Genomic DNA, 20,860 nt, shown 5'->3' with positions numbered 1-20,860 from the left:
AATGGATTATTAAGGAGGGCCCTTCAATTACAGCAACATTAACTGGCTGCAGGAGTTCCTACCAGGGAGCACAATAGGACCTCCCATAGGAAAAGCCCATGAGCTAAACAGCCTGCCTGCTTTCCTCTCAGGGCCCCAGTCTTCTCCTGGGCAACAAACCAGTTAGGAATCCACTTCCTATTCCTTTTAGTAAATAGGAAAAGTGGGGCAATAGAAGTCTTTGTACCTAATCCCTCCTGCTCTGTGATTCACTATTTTAATGCAAATTTAATGAAATAATGAGAAGAGGCTCACAGACAATGAGTGGAGCTACTCAGGCATTTAAGTAAAGTGAATGAGGTTGCAGAGCAATGTCCTAACTGCAGATAGTGGCAAGGCCAGTTTCATGTAAAATAGGTGAAAAATAGGTCCCCCAGAAATGGAAATATTAGCTGGGACTGCCCAAGCCTCTGAAAACTTGCTCAATTCTTCTTCAGAGCATGAGCACCTTCCCAAGGAGGCAGAAGTGGAGAAGTGGGGAGAAAGAGGAAGGACAGACTTTTATTAAAGGCTATAACTTGGCTGAAGGATCTGTCTCAGTGGTAGCGTGCCCAAGTCCCAGCTCCCACACACGCCATCACACACAAAGTTCAGTTTGCCAAGTGCAACCCAGGATCCTGAGATGCCTCATTTATTCTTCATAACAACCCCTAAGAGCAAGGGTCAGCAAACTAGGTCCCTTGAGCCAAATCTGTGGTGCTGGGGTGCTGGGGATGGAACCAGGGCCTTGCACATGCTAGCCAAGTGCTCCACCATTGAGCTATATGCCTACCTCACTGCCTGTTTTACAAATAAAGTTTTGGCTGAAACACAGCCATGTTCATACATTTACATATTGTATATGGCTGCTTCCAAACTATAATGGCAGAATTGAATACTTCAGAAAGAGACCATTTGACCCACAAAGCCACAAACATTTACTATTTGGTCCTTTATGGACAAAGTACGCTGACCCCTGTCTTAGAGAAAGGCATTCATATTAGGATAGGCTACATTAGGTACAGAGCAAATTGTCCCAGAAATTTCAGAGGCTTCACATAAACAGGTACATTTTTCACTTAGGTGACATCTGTTGTGGGTAGGCAGGGGATTCTGCTCTACTTACTCATCCAGGGACCAGGCTGAAACAAACAAACAAACAAACAAAAAACCCCCACTATCTCAACAGTTGTTTTCATGGCAGGGAAAGGGAGAGCCAGAAAGTTGAATGCTAGCCTTGTGATGCCTCATTGGAGAAGTGGCCTGCTCACCTTGGCTGCCACTACTCATGTGATACCACCTGGCTGCCAGGAGGCTGGAAAATGTGAGGGAAGCAGCACATGGTTGTTTTGGTGAGCACTGAATATCCAGGCACAGTGTTCTCCTCTCCATTCCACAGAAAAAGTACCAAGTGGCAGTCCCAGAGTTCTGAAGTGATGTGGTCAGGATTCTAATTCTGACCTTTCTAGTCCTAAAGCCTTGTACTCTTCTCAAAATCCCATGCTCCTTACCATGGATTTATTTTCAGTCAGTTCCATTAATCAATTTCATTGAAAGTTAGGTCCCAGGTAGAGATCCTGGAAGCTGTTTTTGGACAATGACATCAGTGTAGTCTGTCGGAGCAGTGGCCAGTGTAAAGCGCTGGAAAGAACCCAGAGCAGCTGGGCACAGTGGCACATGCCTGTAATCCCAGTACCCCAGGCTGAGGCAGGAGGATCCAGAGTTCAAAGCCAGCCTCAGCAAAAGTGAGGCGCTAAGCAACTCAGTAAGACCCTGTCTCTAAATAAAATAGAAAATAGGACTTAGGGATGGGGCTCAGTGGTTGAGTGCCTGAGTTCAAGTTCAATCCCTGGTACCAAAAAAAAAAAAAGAACCTAGAACAGGGTGTTGCTGGGAGGGAAATAATTTAATTTAGCCAGACTGAAAGAAGCAATAGGGTGTTTTTGAGGACTATTCCAATATGGCGAACCAAGAAGAGGGACACTCACCTGGTATGCAGTCTAAGGTAGAGCCTGCATTCCACAGAGAATTTGTTCCTCCTTGGCAATCACACTTGCATGCTTTGTGGTACCAGGGGTCCTCACCGTCATCCTGCAGGCAACCAGAGGGACAGGAAGTTAGAAAAGTCACAGGCAAAGGCAAGTGTGGTCAGTGCCCATGGAAAGCTTATTTTCAAAGATCATGTTCTTTCCTTACATATTGTCTGTGAGTGTTTTGTTACAGTGGCAAAATTGTTACCAGCCTGAATACATACAGTTGCCACTCATCTTTGATTTTAAATAAGCAAATGTCTGCAACCATGGGTGACCAGCTAATAATCTCTCAGACATGTCCTCTGAGGGCTTGGGGAGCCCCAATACAAAGTTGGACTTTTTACATATCCTGTAGGTTCCTATCTAGGGATCCAATTTTTAAAGGTACTGGATTTGGTTTGGGAATGTAGCTCAGGGGTAGAGTGTTTGCATAGCATGTGGGAGGCCCTGGGATCAACTCCCAGCCCCACAATTAAAATACATAAAGGCACTAAGATTAAAAATTGGGCATTCTGATTTAAGATCTGGTTTACTGTTATTCTCTCATTAAAACACCAATCTTGCTGGGGGTGTGGCTCAGTGGTAGGGTTCTTGCATTGGCATGTGTAAGACCCCGGGTCCATCCCCAGCACCAGAGTGGGGATAATGTGATAGTCCTATATATTAATCTTCTCTAAGAAAATTTAGAAAGCAGGCTGGGTTCAGTGGCACATGTCCATAATCCCAGCAACTCAGGAGGCCAAGGCAGGAGGATCTCACGTTTGAAGCCAGCCTCAGTAATTAGGGAGATGTTGTCTCAAAATAAGAAATAAAAAGGGCTGGGGAGGTAGTTCAGTGGTAAGTTCCCCTGGGTTTAATCTCCAGTAATGGGTCACTGGGGACCTCAAAAGCAATGTCCATGTAAATTCCAGTCTTCTAACTATGACATACCTCTGTAGATGACAATCCCAGTGTGGCTGAGTGAAAGAATAAGACAGGAAAAATGAAATTAAGAAAAGAAAAAGCAATTTGACAATATCATTCATTACATAGATGTGAAATGAAAATAGTCATGTGAAGGTTATCAAAGCTCCTTCTAGAAGAAGTCAAGCTAAGTACCTATCTGCCAGGAAAAACATTCATAGATGCCGAGAAACTAGGGACAGTAAAGTAAAACAGAACAGAATGCTAATTACTATTTTTGTTCATTATGGAATTTTGGAAAATATATTAATATAGCCATGCAGGGGAGGGGAGATCATCTATATTTCTCTTCACTAAAGGCAACAATGTTTAGTGTAAATCTTCCCAGTCATTTTTCTTTTTTTCCTTTTTCTTTTGTGCTGGGGATTGAACCCAGGGCTTCATGCATGCTAAGCAGGCGCTCTACCACTGAGCTCCCCAGCCCTTTCATGTGTATTTTTTTAAACATATTTGACAAGCTGCTTTCTAAACAATGTTGTATCTTGCTTTCCTTTTCCACTTAACAGTAACAGCATGAGGTTTTCTCTTATTAGGTTTTCATCCTCCTCCTCCTCCTCATTCCTGGTGTCTGCCTAATATACTACTCAGGAGTTGATACCCAGTTCCCTCACCATGTCACATTGAGATTATTTAGGATTGGGACATTGTTTGGAAATTCTTTTTTAAGTTTTTCTACAATTGACAAAGAGCCACGATTAAAGTATAGATACTGTATAACAATGTGGGAAAATTGAAAGGGTATAAAATTTAACACAAAACTAACATATAAACTATCATCCCTGGGGTACAAATAAAGAGAACGAGTATACAATTAAGTAGGAAAAGAGTTTGTGTATATTAGCATAAACCGATTAAAGCTGCACTGCCCACTGCAGTAGCAACTATTTCCATGTGGGCATTGGAATTTAAAGTAATTCAAATTGCCAGGGTGAGGTGGTGCATACCTGCAATCCCAGAGACTCTGGAGGCTGAAGCAGGAGGATTGCAAGTTTGAGGCCAGCCTCAGCAATTTAGTGAGATTCTGTCTCAAAACTAAAAATATTGAAAGGGCTAGGGATGTGGGTCAGTGGGAAAGCATCCCTGGGTTCAATCCCTAGTTGCCAAAAAGAAAAACAAAAACAAAATCCAGTAACAATTAATTTTAATTAACAAAATTAAAAATTCAATTCCTTGGACTGGGGTTATAGCTTTGTGGTAGAGCACTTGCCTAGCATGTGTGAGGCACTGGGTTCAATCCTCAGTACCACATAAAAATAAAATAAAGGTATTGTGTCCATCTATAGCTAAAAAAATAAAAAATAAAAAAATTCAATTCCTTAATTGAACTACCCATATTTCAAGTGACTAACAGCCATATGGGCTACTGTACTGGACAGCACAGAGGCAGAACATTTTCATCATCACAGAAAGTTCCATTGGACAGTGCTCATTTAAAGCTCCGAAGGGGCTCAGGAAACACTACCCACAAATATGATCCCTTGGTAGATTGAGTAAGCTGAAGGAAATTGAGAAAACTATAGAAGCGGGAAGGTGCCATTGATCTTCTCCTGCCCCTTTGCTCCTGAAGTGAGTCACAGAAATTCTCATGCCTTTTTCCCCTGAAGTGGGCTATAGGGACTGGAATTTGCCTTGCCCCTTCTTCTCTGAAGCAGGCCATAAGTCCTAGGAAGGTCACCATCTGACAGGTGTTCTGCCCTGTACCCAGAAGGAAGTAATGTCACAAATGGGGATACCAAGAAGAATCTGAATAGTCCTTGCTAAGTTCCCCCCAATTTATTACCATTATATCTTTTTGTTTTCTAATTATACTTCTGCATGACTGTTCATACAAATACACAAACTTCCCTATTTCTTTCTTTTTTTTCTTTGGTACCAGGGATTAAACCCAGAGATGTTTAACCACTGAGCCACATCCCCAGCCCTTTTAATTTTTTATTTTGAGAAAGGGTCTTGCTAAGTTGCTTAGGGCCTCATTAAGTGGCTGAGGCTGGCTTCGAACTCATGACCCTCCTGCCTCAGCCTCCTGAGCTGCTGGGATTATAGGTGTGCACCACTGGGTCTTTTTTTGTATTTCTGGGAATGGTCCTCAGAGCCTTGAGTATGCTAGGCAAGAGCTCTACCACTGCCGCACTCCTCGCCCTGGGTCTGACTGCTCCTGTGCCATATCAAACTTAGTAAATAAATTTGTATGCTTTTCTCTTATTGATCTATCTTTGTTATAGGGAGTCTCAGCTATAACCTTACAATGACTGAGGAAAAAATAATTTTCTCTGGGTTAGCACCAAAGCTCCATTTCCCATTTTTGACCAATTTCCTTTATTTCTTTTCTGATTATAAAAACAACATGTACCTATTATAAAAATGTCAGACAAAACCTGAGTGTAGAAAATGGGAACTAAAAGTCCTCCCTTTAACTACTTGGCTATTTAAAAAGTGAATCTGATGCCTACAAAAAGCTTTCAGATTGTGAGTAAAGGAATGTCTCATCTCTTCCATCACAATGATAAAAGCTATCATTGAAAAAATATATTTTTACCCATTCTGTGACCACTTTGGTGTGTCCACTCTGAGTCTGGCACTCAAGTAGGGCATGAGCCTTCTGACATGGAAGCCTCACTGTGCTGACAAGGGGCTTGGGAATGTGGAGAAGATCACTGAACAACTCGCAAAGTGACATTTCATGTCATGCATAGGCTGCGATTGGGAGTCAAGGAAGATTCAGGGCCAGCTACACCTGCAGCCACCACTCTCCTGTCTCTCCTAGGCCCTTGTTCCACTGGTTATTCATCTACTATGGGTCAAATTGACCCTGCCTGGTAGCATTGAAGGTTAGGGAGAGCCATCTTGGAGGAAGTCTGCCTTAGTACTTGCTATGGTCTGGAAGTTTGTGACCTTCCCAAATTCACATGTTGAAACCTATTTATCAATGGGAGAGCATTAGAAGGCAGAGCCTTTGGGAAGTAATTGGGCTCTATCCTCATGAATGGCATTACTGCTCTTATAAAAGAGTCCCCAGAGAGCTAGCTTGCCCCTTCTACCATGTGAGGACTCAGTGAGAAGGTATCACCTATGAACCAGAAAGCAGGCCCTCACCAGACATGAAATCTGCTGGTGCCTTCAACGTTCCAGCCTCCAGAACTCTGAGGAATACATTTCTATTGTTATAAATCATCTAGGTTACATACTGTGTTACAGCTGACTAAACAGAACAGGTCTGTGGTACGAAGCTCTGTGCTGGCAAAAGAAGTTACCAATAACTTATTTTCAAGTCCAATGACTTCTTCCCAACACTGACCTTCTGTCTTCACACTGCTGTGTTGGGTGCTGTCAGTGCCTCACGTTTCCATTTTGTTTCTACTCTCTGGATAAACCTCCTCAGCTTCCATTGAGAGCTTGACTTAGTCCACCCACCCATAAATGGTGCTAAATTCAGTTCATACTCTTGCGTTGAACGACTGATTGGGTAACTCCCTGTAGGTGTCCTTTGCTCTCTAAAACTGGACCCACCCAAGTGTTGGCAAGGAAGGTCAGAGAGTAACCCAAACTCTCATATGTTGCTGTTGGGGGCATGAGGTGGTTTAACCTCTTTGGATAACAGTTTGGCTATTTATTTAGGTAATGGGAATTGAACCCAGGGGCACCTAACCACTGAGTTATATCTCAGCCCTTTTTTATATTTTATTAAAGACAGGGTCTCACTGAGTTACTTAGGGCTTCAATAAGTTGCTGAGGCTGGCTTTGAACTCACAATCTTCCTGCCTCAGCCTCCTGAGCCACTGGGATTATAGGCATGCACCACCGCACCCAGCTCAGTTTGGCAATTTAAAGCTGAACATATATGTGCCCTATATCCCAGTGATTCAGCTCCTAACTGGTTACCCACCAGAAATGCATACACGTATTCTCCAGAAAATCAAAAGCATGTACGAGATGATTTGTAGCAGTTATTTGTAATACCCCACACTGGAAAAACTCATATGTCCATCAAGAGTAGAGTGAATACATCATGGCATAGTCATACAATGGAATACTATACTACAATGAAAATTGATACTCTGTAACTACATGACACAATATGGATACATCTCACACTTGAGTGAGAAGTCAGATGCTGAAGCAGATATACCATGTGAATCTGTTTTTAAAAGTGTAAGTACAGGGGCTGGGCTTGTAGCTCAGTGGTAGAGCACTCGCCCAGTGTGAGGCACTGGGTTTGATCCTTAACACTACCTATAAATAAATAAAATAAACATCCATTGACAACTAAAAAATGTATATTTTTTAAAAAGTATAAGAACAGACAAAAATAATCCATGCCATTAGATATTAGGATACTGGTTGCACTTGGGGCAGGCAGTGGTGGGTAGGAAGCTCACTGGGGGGCTGGTCAAGATCTGTTACTTGACCTGGATGCTTGTTCCATGGGTGTGCTCAGTGGTGAAAATTCACTGAGCTGTACATTTATATGTGCTTGTTTGTGTTTATGTTATACAATGAGGATTTGTTGTTGTTCTGGGGATTGAACTCAGGGATGCTTTACCACTGAGATACATCCCCAGCCCTTTTATTTCAAGACAGGGTCTTGCCAATTGCTGAGGGCCTTGCCCACGGCCTCCAACTTGTGATCCTCCTGCTTCAGCGTCCTGATTTGCTGCGATCACAGGCATGCACACTGTGCCCAGTGGAGAAGGATTTTTTGTTTTGTTTTGTGGGTACCAGGGATTGAACCCAGGGGCACTTGACCACTGAACCACATCCCCAGCCCATTTTTGTATTTTTTTAGAGACAGAGTCTCACTAAGTTGTTTAGGGCCTTGCTAAATTGCTGAGGCTGGTTTTGAACTCACAATCTTCCTGCCTCAGCCTCCTGAGCCACTGGGATTACAGGCATGTGCCATCACTGCGCCTGGCTGGATTTTTTTTTAATTGAACGTACATATCTCCTTCTTCAGATTGTTCTTTCACCATTTCTTATCCTGCTGATGAGCTCCACCTAACCCTACTCAGAGACCTGGGTTTTGTCCTAGCCTCCTAAACTCCCACATCCAATGGCTACTGAGGGTTTTCTGTCCCCTTCATTCCACTTCCTGCTTTTTTAAGGCTGCCCCCTCTGGGTACTTTTTTTTTTTTTTTTTTTTTTTTTTGTACTGGGCATTAAACGCAGGGGGCACTTAACCGTGGAGCACATCCCCAGCCCTTTTAATATTTTATTTTCAGACACAATCTTGCTAAGTTGCTTAAGACCTTGCTAAGTTGCTGAGGCTGGCTTTGAACTTGCAATTTCCTACCTCAGCCTCCCAAGCCACTGGGACCCCCTGGGGTTACAGGTGTGTACCACCACACCTGGCTCCCCTGGATACTCTTGCTGCTAACAACAGCTGCTGCCTCATCCATTCTCCTTGCTGCCAATGTGACATAATGAAATTCTTCCTGCTCAAACTCTTTGGTGGGTCACTCTGCCCAGGTGTGAGTGCCACCTCTGATATTCAGTAGTATCTCTCCATTTCTTCATCCCTAAAATGAACATAAAAACACACCTCCAAACTTATCTTCTGTACTCTGTACTTTATTCCCTTGTTCATAGCATTTTTTTTTTTTTTTTTTTTTTTTGGTCCTGGGGATTGAATTCAGGGGCACTTGACCATTAAATCACATCCCCAGCCCTATTTTGTATTTTATTTAGAGTCACTGAGTTGCTTAGTGCCTTGCTTTTGCTGAGGCTGGCTTTGAATCTGTGATCCTCCTGCCTCAGCCTCCGGCGCCGCTGGGATTATAGGCATGCACCACCATGCCCGACAGAATTTTTTTTTTTTTTTCTTCAAATTCCCTCTGTCCCCAGCAACTTCTCTGCCTGCTTATCTCCTTTCCTGTCCCCCAACTCAGCCCTTGCTCTGGCCTTTGTTTGCATCTGGTTCACAGGTTTATAAGCCCCTGTAGGTTCATAGAATTTGATATAAAAGATAACTGATAATGATCTGCTCCAAAGCATTCATTCATTCAGCTAATATTTATTGAGTGTCTGCTATATTCCAGGCCCAGAAAGATAGTAGAATGGAAGAGGAAAAAACACCTGTATTCATAGGGCACCTGCCTCAGTGTGTGTGTGTGTTGGAGGGGATGGATTAATGAATGGACCAACAAATAAAATATATAGCATGTGCAATAACGATGACTGCTATGGAAAAAAAATCAAGCAGGGAAGTGGAGGGACAGGGGCTGGCCCTTTTTGGCTTAGAGAAGTCCTCACTGAAAGGTGATGTTGGAGCAAAGACCCGAAAAAGTGGGATGCCTATGGGCAAAGCATTCGGTACAGAGGGGGAGCAAGTGCAACGCCTTTGAGGTGGATGTGTGTTTGGCGTGTTCTTGAAAGAACGGGGAGATCCTGAGGTTGAAACCAGAGCATAGAAAGTTTGAGGAGATGAGTTCAGGGAAGAGCCAAGGAGGGGGCCATGTGACGGAGGACTTAGGCATTTAGCCTGAGCAAGACATTGGAGGGAGCTGGGGAGAGGAGGGACATGACTGGCTCTGGGTTCAAAGGCTTCCTTTAGCACCACATTGTAGACCAGGCTGGTTGGGTTAAGGATAGAAACAAGATCAGTTGTGAGGCAAATACAGTCCTCCAGGCCAGAGTTGACCCAGGGTAGTGGCAACAGAGGTGTTAAGAGGTGGCCGGCTGCTGACTGTATTTAGAACATTGTGCCAAAAGGATTCGGTGATAGATTATATGTGCCGTGTGAAAGAAAGAGAAGCTTGAGGCCTGAGCAATGGAACCATAGCGATGCAGTTTACTAAAGGGGAGGATATTCCAGGAGGGACGGGGATTTGGGGAGGATGGGGTAGAGGATGCTGCATTTGGGACACAGTAAATCTGAGAGGCCTAAGGAACACCCCTATGTTAAGATTGAGTGGACAGCTAGATACAAGCTTTTGGAGCTCAGGGGGAAGCCCAGAAAGGCAGGGTGGTGCTCTGAGCTCTTCAGAGTTAATGTCTACATAAGCGCATAACCTCAGTCCCTTAGTTGGTCATCAACAAATGCAGAGTACATGAGCAATTAGCATCTGGTTGACTTGGGGGTTGTAAATTCAGGAAGTACTCTGCTCTAGCTGATCCTCAAGAGATGCTGGGTGTGGCTGGGGGTGGTGGCACAAGCCTGTAATCCCAATGGCTCCCTAATCCAGGGGTTTGGGAGGCTGAGGCAGGAGGATCGCAAGTTTCAAAGCCAACCTCAGCAATTTAGTAAGGCCCTGAACAACTTAGCAAGACCTTCTCTCAAAATAAAAATAACAGGGCTGAGGATGTGACTCAGTGGTTAAGCACCCCTAGGTTCAATCCCTAGCCCCCCACCCCCCACAAAAAAAAAGAGAAGAGGGATCAAGACTGTCTTTGGATGGGGGACCAAAGGTGATGGGTGTTGATCACTGATGTTCTGTCTTTAATAACTAAATCAATTTCAGAGGCCACATCTGTCACTGAAGAGGGTCTAATCAGGTACAGTTGAACAAACCCAGGGTTCAAATAAGACTTAACAATATGGCTATCAGGGACTTCTGTATTCCTCCATGTTCATTGGTAGGTCCTGGAGCAGTTTCCACATTTTGCAGAAATGAAGCCAAAGGCAAAAAGGAAAACAGGTGTATGTGGGGACTCAGCTTCAGTCTACCTGTGGAGAGCAAGAGGCCGGAAAAGAAGGCCTGCCTTCACATTCAGTTCCTGTGCCAGCAGATTTGGGGCTGGTTTCTTGCCTTTCTTTACTCCCAGGGTCCCCTCCACAGAAAGCATTTGTCTGTAGGCAGCATGGGACGCTGAGGTGCCAGATCCTTATGGAAATGAGCAGAGAAAGAAGGAACAACAAGTATTTTACAGGAAACGCTGTCACCAAGGGAGCAACGACATGGCTGCTGCAGTCCCCCTAAGTGATTTAACCACACACACACACACACACACACAAAAAGCTAAAGAACCAGCGCAAAAGCATTTTTTGACTATAACAATTATCATATCAGAAAGTAACATTGTTGGAATGAGAAAAAAAAATATCAGCCTTAAAAGGAACATAGTAAAAGACTTTGATTATGTAGTTGCAAAGCCTTGTTCCCACAGCAAGAAAATCCAAAGAAGGCATGCCTGGTTCTCCAAAAATCCCTTGCAAGAGAAAAGAGTGCGTTAGAGACACACATAGACTATTTTAGTTTCTCTGATTGGGTATCACTAAATACAGAGCATCCTTTCCCATGGCAACAGGTGAAGCCCAGGAGAAAAGCATAAAGGCATGAATGATAAAAACCGTGTAACCAGCTCCTAATCTACTTGAGAAACAAGAATAAGACACAGGAGAAACACAATGGGTTGCAGTAATGTTTCTCTTGGGAAGAAGAAAGAAGGCAATTGCTCCTGTTGTGAATGTGTTACTATTTTCAGCAACAGGCATATTCATATGTAATTCTATTATTGTTCATGCTTCAACACATATGAGCCTCAAAGACATATGCTAAGCAAAAGACAAAAAGACCACGTGTCACACCATTCCATTTTAATGTTTTGTCCAGAAGAGGCAAATCTACAGAGACACTAGATTTGTGGTTGCTGAAGGCTGAGGGAAGTTGGGGAGACTGGGGAGTGATTGGTTAATGTTTGGGGTGATGAAAATGCTCTAAAATTAGATTGTGTGTGCCACAAATCTGTCAACATATTAAAAATGATTGAATTGCACCCTATTAAAGGATGACTTTAATGGTATGCAAATTACATCTCAATAAACCTGCTTTTCACAAAAATCTGCAATCCCTGATAGCTGGCACACCAGCAAAGGGGACACATTCATGTGGAAGATGGGGTTGGACAGTTTTGTTGTTGTTTTTATACAATAAACATGACCAAGTCATGGACTAATGTATTTTAATAGGATAGATGTTTTAAAAATCATATTGGCATAGAATCCAAAATGTGCAATGGAAGATAAAAAGAATCTTAAGAGTTCTGTGATATAGATGGGACCTTGCTATGAGGATATGTGCATTCCCAAATGAACCTCCACTGCATAAGCAAAGTCAATCCATTTACCCCATTTCACAGCATAAAGGAGCCACCACAGTAGAAGAACAAAGGGCAAAGAGTACATTAGACAAGGAAGCTTTGTCTTCAGGTTCCCAGTTATGCAATGGAACGCATCTTTCCCATGTGTGTTGGCCATGTCTCCATCTGGATTATAAACTGATTTAGTACAGTGATTGTGTCCTGTATTTTTCCTGTCTCCTGGAGCGTCCCTCTGACTCACAGTAGAGCATGCAGGAGGTTGCCAAGCCACAACGGCCATTTTTGGCTGGCTGGTTTCCTTCCAGGTGGTGTGAAGATGGAGGGCCTGGATTAGGTGGGTAAGTACATTTAGGTTTCTCAAGGCTTTTCACCTGACCATATTCCCTTCCACCTGAACAGATGGTATCTCTGCTCTTTCTGGTCATTTCTGGAGCTCCCCAACCATGCATAAAAATTAGTAAGCTATAGAATGAGAGAGGGTGCTATCCTTGTACCTCCCATTTTATTGATATCTAGGCCTCATTCTAAAATGGACTAGTAAACTCTTAGAGGACTTCTTTCCATTTGGGGGGTCAAGGAGCGGGGTTGTCAGACTTGGCACTGTGAAAGCAACAGAATCAGACCTGTATGTCAACTTGTTTCAAAATGTTTGCCCCACAGCACATACTCAACCCTGGGTTCATGGACAGAGAAACAAATGAATGAATGAATCTCCATGTCAACCATGAAAAGGAGAAATCTAAGGGTGAGCCCCGTAGATGTCTGAGAATCCTGAGTATGTGGATCTAAGCCTTGACTCTACTAAGATCTTGTTGAGCAAAGAGCGAGGAGTAAAGGAAAAACAACAAAATCCCCAAAGCATCTTAAAGCATTAAGAATTACTGGGACAAGGGGATGTAGCTCAGTGGTAGAGCGCTTGCCTTGCACGCACAAAGCCCTGGGTTTTATGCTAGGTACCGAGGAATCAAAAGTTATTGGAACAAGTTGCTGCCTCTGAATTGCAAGGGGGAAAATCCAACAACAGAAAATTGGTCAAAACAATCTCTACTTAGAAATATATGTTGGGGTTTGCAAAATGACTTTGGCATTATGTCTTCTCAAGTCTTTTCAAATCCTGAGAAATGTGACTAAATAAACTAAAGTCACAAGACTGGGGATTCATGAAAGTGGATACTCTATCAATAAAATACAGTGGAAGAGTAGGAAGGAAAATGATGTCAACCAGGAATCCTGATGCTACTTGTGTGTTTCATCTTGTCTACCAGGTTACTTGCAGAGTAGAGGGAGTTCCTCCTCTCTGCCCTCTTTATTTATCTCCTATAAAACTTACAGATACACAATGACTACAGAGAAGATGTTCAATTTCTATTATCCAAATGAACCAAGGAGTTCGGAGGGGATGGATACTTCAGAACTGAGAGAGATATGAGAGGATTATTTCTAAGATTGAGAGAGAATTTAAAAGTTCAATTGGATGACATTTTAGAGACTTGACTTTAGTTTTTTCTTATTCAAGCATATCACTCCAGCCAGGGTTACACTTAGAAATTTTAAAATGACAGAGTGTACTGAGTCTTTGGGGTTTCTGAACTCTCAGTTGGATTATGCTTTTTATTAGATTCCAGTGGTACTTGGCGTGTTATGTTAATCCATATTTAAACTAGGGTGACCTTACGTCCCAATTTGCCCGGGGCAGTCCTGGTTTACACCTGTTGTCCCAGCAGAATTATTAATAGCATCCTCCTCTACCCTAGCATACCAGTTTGGAAGATTAAAATTCTACAATTACTCTAACTCTGATTCCTAAAACTATTGTAGAATATAGCATGCTTTCTCATTAATTATTACAATTTGTAGCTACTTTATATGATTTCTGAGACCCTTTCTTCTTTCTGTTGGATTTTAAACATCCTTTGAATTTTAGAAGGCTCCTCACAGAACCAGAGAGCCAGTGGCAAGCTGGGCATGGTGGTGCATGCCTGTAATCTCAGCAACTTGGAAAGCTGAGAGAGGAAGATGGCAAATTTGAGGCCAGCCTCAGTAATTTAGAGAGACTGTCTCAAAATAAAAAATACAAAGGGCTGGTAGCAGAGCTCAGTGGCAAAGCTCCACTGGGTTCAATTCCTAATACCAAAAAAAAAAAAAAAAAAAGCAAGCAAGCCAGTGCAAGACAATGACAATCATAGCCGCACAAAGACAACTGTTGTTCATTAAAACACCTTAATTAACATGTGTGGTTAATTAGTGATTTTTGCATTATTCAGGTTGTATTTCTATTTATCAACTATATTATAAATTAAATTGTATTATTATGTATCATTAAGTATGCCAATGGTTGAATAACACATACCTTCATAACCAAAGAGAAGTAATAACAAGAAGCCTTCTATCTTGCGTGGCATTTTCCCCTCGTCCTTGGCGGCAGCTCTACCTTACTGAAGTGGGGAGCTTGCCCAGGAGTAGGAGATTAACTTGAGCACCAGCCTCATTAAGCATCTTATTCCATTTAGTTCTTAGGTTTTGGCTGAGTCCCATCAAGTTAACCCACATAGTTACCTGCCTCAACAAGGAAGTCTCAATACTGTCAACCGAGGTTGGTTTAACAAGGAAGATACTGATTTTATCCTATCTTTAAATGCAAGGGAAGGAATGGAGGGAAATAGAAACTAGAATCCTAAGACTCAGCTCTTAATCTATTCTCTGCTATTATCTTCTAGTGGGTGACCTTGAGCAATTTCCTGCCAAATAAGTACTAACTTTCTTGAATGGGATGAGAATGGCACAGATTTCCCTCTCATAAAGCAACTTGGCATCATGTTCATACTATTCACTCAGGAAAATACTAAATTTGGTGTGTGGGGGGGCAGTTACACAGAAAGATGTGCAATGGTGTGTTACTTATAATAATAAATTTGAAAACAATCAAAATGTGCAAGGTTAGGGGACTGGTTAAGCAAATTAGGAAAGGCATTGAAGCTGGGGAGAGTTAAGAACATGCATTTCCAAGCTAGACTGGGTGCAAATCCCAGTTCTTTCATTTGTTGTGGTGTGAACTCAGGGTGAATTTCTCATCCATATGATGATAATAATGTCTCATTCATACAGTTTTTTTTTTTTCTTAAATGGAATAATATCTGGTGGTGTTCATTTGTAATCCTACTACTCAGGAGGCTGAGGCAGGAGGATCACAAGTTTTAGGCCAGTTTCAGCAGCTTAGTGAGATGCTGTTTCAAAATAAAAAGGACTGGGACATAACTCAGTGGTAGAGTGCCCCTGGGTTCAATTCCCAGTATGGGTGGCAGTGGGGAGTGATGATATACACAAAATACTCAGAATAGATGGATTAGGGGGGTGGTCCAGTGCTAGGGCTTTGCTATAGCATATGCAAGACCCTAGATTTGATACCCAGTACAGCAAGACAAAACAGAACACTTAGAACAGTGCCTGCCATACTTACCTATCATTATTACGTAGCCATTAAGAATAGGGTTGATAGGGAGTTAGAGGTGTGGTTAATGGTAAAAATGTGTGCTTAGTCCAGGATTCATATTCCCCACCCCCACTAAAAAATTGATGGAAGGAAAAAGGGAGTGGTTGATTGATGGGTACAGAGCTTCAGTTTTGCAAAGTGAAAAAGTATTGGAGATCTGTTTCACAACAATGTGAATAGGTTTAACATACCAATGTGAATAGTACATAAGAGTTGTACACCTAATGGTTAAGATGATTTTTGAAGGAGAATTACATTGATTGGAAAAATCACATTTTGGGGGGGGGGGGGTGTAGGTGGACATAATACCCTTTTTTATTTTTATAGGGTGCTGAGAATCAAATCCAGTGCCTCACATGTGCTAGGCAAACACTCTACCACTGAGCCACAACCCCAGCCCCATGTCATACTCTGGAGTTACAAAAAGGAATGTATACACTGTATAAGCAAAACTATGTGGAAAAATGCTGAGAAAAACACAACTTTCCCTTCCCCTTTTAGTTCTTTGCCATCACCAACCCAACTGTGACCCACACCCTCAGTACACAGGGCCCCAGGACACCTTTCCCTTATTCCTTTTGTCAAAGACGAGAAAGCCCAAAATTTAAAAAAAAGCAAAACAAAGCAAAACAAACAAAACCAAAAAACCTCTCCCCACCCCATAAACGAAACTGTAATGAAATAGTAAAGAGGAGCACAAAAGCAGCTAGGCAAATGTTTGGTCATTCAGTCAGGCACTTACTGGATGTCTAGAAGACTGACATTTATTCTATACTGTGTATGGATTCATTAAGCGGACGAATGTCTATTCCATTAACCCCACTGCTATATTGAAAAGCAAAGGACTATATTGTTCCCTGCTCTGTATTTTAAAGTTGACTGAAATATAAACCTTCCTTACTGACACATTTTAGTTGGAGGTTTTGTGGGGAGCCGGCTTGACCTAACTGCAGGGAAAGGGCCGCGCCCGGGAGTACCGGGAGAAGTCGGGTAGGGTCCGGCAGAGACCACAGCTCCATGCCGCCTTCACCCTGGGCTATTTCGCGGCCCGACCTCAAGGAACAGGAGGTGTTGTCATTTCGCTTCTGTGAAAAAAGCATGTCAAAAATTTTTTAAATAAAAAAAGAAGAAAAAAAAACACTTTTTTTTGTTGTTAATTTACTTTGTTTTGTCTTTTTAACCAGAACGCTCAATGGAAAAAGCGAATGCCTCCTACTAACTATGGTTCCACTGGGGCTCGAACCCAGGACCTTCTGCGTGTAAAGCAGACGTGATAACCACTACACTATGGAACCTCCACGCTAACCGGCCGCGTTAGTGGTCTATTCCTAGAGTCACATCAGACCCAGCCCCTCCCCCGGAACCCCGCCCCTCCGCCGTGGTCCCGCCCCGGAGGCACAAGATTCGCGCCTGGATTCTAGCCCGCGGCTTCGGAGTTTGAGCTGCTTTACCGGCTCAATACCTCAGACTTTTGACCCTCTGTAACGATGGCTGAGCCGGGACTCGGTCCCTTCCTGGCCGAGAACGCTGGCCCCCTAATTATCTGCCCCCAGACTTTCCCTCGTCTGAAGTGTCGGCGAGGTGGTCGGACGGGCAGAAGTGCGCCCCGCTGGGGCACTGCTCCTTCTGGCAGTTTCGCTGGACTCGTGAGGGATCGGTTCTTTCCCATTTTACCCACAGGCAAACTGAGCCTGGGTGACCCGATAGACTTGCCCCATCAGAAGTTAGAACGTTGCCGCTGCTGACAGCTTTGGAGGCACCCAGGCTGGAGCAGAGAGGACGGGAGCATCTCTTTGAGTTAAAGATTCAGGCAGCGCGGGGCTTGGGGTGGGGCGCCATTTTTATGATGGCATCTATCGATCCTGGGCTGGAAAAGGCCACTGGTTAGTGGGCCCCTTACCCGAGGGTACAGGCATGTTACTGTCCTCTAACCTTTCCCCAGCATTCTCCCCCTTCCATAGAGGGGATAGAAACCATAGAGGGGATGGAAATCGCAGGCCTTCCTTTGGTCTCTTTTGGGTTGGGCCAGGGGTGGTGCTGGTGTAGACAGGCCACCTCTTTTATGGCTGCCCCAGAGGAAATGGCACCGGCCACATAATTTCAGGTGCTCAGTGCAAGATGAAAATGCCAGGTCCCGTTTTCATAAGTTATGAAGATTTTCAAACGATGATAGTGAAGCATTAAATCCAGCGGGGGGGGGGGGGGGGGGGGGGGGCTTGTGGAATTGCACAAATTGCAGTTCCTGACCCTACAACTGTGTTTCTAGAATTGTGGTTCCTGTAAGATGCTGTGATCCTTCACCACAAAGGGCTCCCACGTGATTTCTCACATGGTCTCATTCTTTTTTTTTCATTGTTAGTGTCATTTTGCCTTCTTCAGGGCTTCTGGATGGTTCTTCATCACCATCATAGGATCGCTCACCATCTGTAAGCTTGAAAACCCACTACAACACGCGTGGGGGTGCATCTTAAGCACCCAGGTGGATTTGAGCTGCAGGTGGCAGTTGTCCTTTTCGCTGGCTTCTTCCTCTGAGGCTGGCAGGATGATGAAGTAAAGGATACTGATTATAGGAAAGCAATTCCCTTCAACCAACTCGTTTTCCTGAGAAAGCCCCTGAAAGAAACAGGTGGGTGGAATGAACACTAATGGGGGAGTCATGATCTGGACTTTAGTCCTGTTGTGGCTACTCACCAGCTGTATTCTCTTGAGCTAGCCAGTTCACCTTCCAAGTCTCAACTTTCCCTCTGTGAAATACAAGGGTTGGAGTAGACACTACCACTTTCCCCTCTGGCTCTAAATGTTATCCGCATTTTCCAGGTAGAAAAATGGAGACAGTTATTTGCCCTGTGAATTTTTTTCTCCAATAGAACTAATCAGAGGCAAGCTTACAGCTAGTGCCCAGGTTTATCTAGTACCCAGTTTCCTGTGTCCTCAGTTTCATCACAGGGTCCCCTTCCAGTCTTCCTTTTTTGTTGAGACACTTCAGGAGGTCTCTTGAGCACTTGTTGCCTAGACTGTGAGCCTTCAGATGACCACAAGTGGCTAGCTCCTAGCCAGAGAATGAATTCATAAAAGCTCCTCATTTCCTGCTAGTCAATGAGCTGTAATGACTGCTGGGAAACTTGATAACTTTGTCCTGTTTCCAAACCCCTATCAGTCCAAAACAAGGTTGTCAAGAAATGGCCCTAAAATTGTACCTACCGGTTGTGTTTTGGTTTGTGTCTCTAGGGAATGCTTTGCTCTCCCTTCAGCTTGATGTCTGCCCTTGGCTATAAGGGTGGTCTGCCAAGTGCAAGCTTTGGCCAAATTCCCATACTTAAAATCCATGTAGCAAAGAAGCTGCTACCCATCAATGCATTCAACACAGGTTTCTGCCTTTAGTAAAAAAACAAAACAAAACAAAAAAAAACCCCTTTTGTTCCTTTTCTCCATTATGACCAGAAGGGAGACTTTAGTTCTATTCTTCTTTCCCCTCTCAAGGTGTAGTCACAATGTTTATTATTAGGAAAGTACAATGTGGCTTACAAAGTACTTTTACTTACATTCCCCGCCAGTAGCCCTGTGAAGTAACCATGGTAAGTATTACTCTCACCATTTTTCAACTTTGAAGAGTTCGAATGCCTTGCCTGTTACCTTTCAGCTGGTGAGTGGCAGGCCTGGGTTTATATTAAGCCTACTGATAACTGATTGTGCAAAGCCCAAGTCTGTAAAGGCTGCATGTGGCATTGGTCTTTTGTCATATTTTGTCTGTGCGCTAGTGAGGAAATGGATACCTTTTCCTCAAAAGTAGGGACCATTAGCCTGTTAGAAACAACTGTGGATGACTTTCACCTTGAAACCATCAAGAGGGATAATGCCACAGATAGCCACAGTTTTGCCTGGCACTTCAGTCAGATTTGTAAGGCCTGACACCCCCAGGTATACCTTTATGCATTTGAATAAGTATGAGAAAAACACATAAGCAAACTAATACATAAAGATTAGAAGCCACTTCAAACTTTCTGAGTTCTCTGATTTCGCAGATGTTTTGTGTTGTTTCACCAGTATTTGGCTTCACTGATGGAGGGTAACTTGACTAAAGAAACCGTGGTCCCAAACATTGAGTTTAGTTAAGAAGCCTAGTTTACCTGATGTCATTTAGAAACTGTTGTACTCAATTCTTCAGTGAGTATTGAGTATTTACTAGGGAAAGTGAATCATTACCTAAGTCTGGCAGAGCTCACTTTTCTTTTTCAGCTCATTATATTCAAAACACCTTGAAACTATCCTATTGTGATAGACATTTGAGTGTTCGTTTTTTGCAATACTGAGGATGGCAAGTGGGGCCTAGTGCATGCTAGACAAGCACTCTACCACTGAGCTGCATCCCCAGTCCATTTGTTGATTTTTGCCACCTACCTTTTCACAGTTCCCTATATATTTCGCTCTGTCTTCTTACGCAGCTCAAATTCTGTGGTCATTTTTATCACACACTTGTTTGCCCCTTTATTGCTTCTTTATACTTGCTGGCAAAACCACAATCTGTTAAATGAAACTTTCTCCTTTCTATGCCTCTCAACCCAGGAAAAACCCACATTCAGGCTGACTGGTTTCACATCATAGTTGCCACTACTTGCCTCAGGTGAGCCCAGCAGCCCAGTATCATGACCATTTATCCTGGCCATTTATTTTTTTACCTCCTACAAAATAGTTTCATATCTTCTCCCTCAACCTCCGGTACCTCCTCCCTCAACCTGGGTTATAGCGTATAACCTTGCTTTCTATTTCAGTGGATAAAAGAAAATGGAAGCAGTCAAAAGAGAACTTCCACAGAAACCTACCTGCCAGAGTCTGTGGCCTCATACTTCTCTTCCTCCAGTTCAGGGCTTCTCTATCATAGCACTGTGAGTTGTGACTGGGTAATCCCATTGTGTGGGCTATCCTATGTATGGTAGGAGTTTTACAGCATCCCTGGAAATACCTGTAGCACCCCACACACAAACACCCAGTTGTGACAACCCAGAATGTTCCCTGGAGGGAGCAAAATCTTGTGGGAGCTATTTGGCAATGTTTGGAGACACTTTTGCTTATTGTGACTCGGAGGGGGTGCTATTGGCTTCTAGTGGATAAAATCCAAGGACACTACTTTATATCCTGCAATGCACAGAAGAGCCCCCCACAACAAAGAATTACCTAGCCTCAAATGTCAGCAGCGCACAATTAAGAAACACTGTTCTAATTGGATTATTTGCATTCCTAGGCTCTGTGCTGGCCCACCTGTTCTTTTGTAGTCTGGGAACTCACTACAACAATTTCCCACTCCTATATATCATTATCTCCACTC

The 20,860-nt window shown here is 43.3% G+C and overlaps 1 protein-coding gene across 2 annotated transcripts in view; it reads right to left on the bottom strand.

The window, feature by feature from the left end:
• The window catches only part of RS1 (retinoschisin 1), a gene marked incomplete at its 5' end in the record, with an annotated part of 28,194 nt that extends 13,715 nt beyond the window's left edge, over nt 1-14,479 (bottom strand). Inside the window, 3 exons of one of the 2 annotated variants that reach the window (XM_079122970.1) lie at nt 2,007-2,109; nt 2,982-3,007; nt 14,398-14,449. In XM_079122970.1, the coding sequence (XP_078979096.1) occupies nt 2,007-2,109; nt 2,982-3,007; nt 14,398-14,449 (181 nt within the window). Of the gene's footprint in view, nt 1-2,006; nt 2,110-2,981; nt 3,008-14,397 lie in introns of both variants that reach the window. The other variant, XM_079122971.1, reaches the window with a different exon arrangement.
• Nucleotides 14,480-20,860: the final 6,381 nt, after the last annotated feature.

The sequence above is a fragment of the Sciurus vulgaris genome, assembly GCF_902686455.1.
Source record: "Sciurus vulgaris genome assembly, chromosome: X".
Lineage (NCBI taxonomy): Eukaryota > Metazoa > Chordata > Mammalia > Rodentia > Sciuridae > Sciurus > Sciurus vulgaris.
Note: the sequence above shows the minus strand (reverse complement) of the source record. Positions and strands in the feature narration are given on the sequence as shown.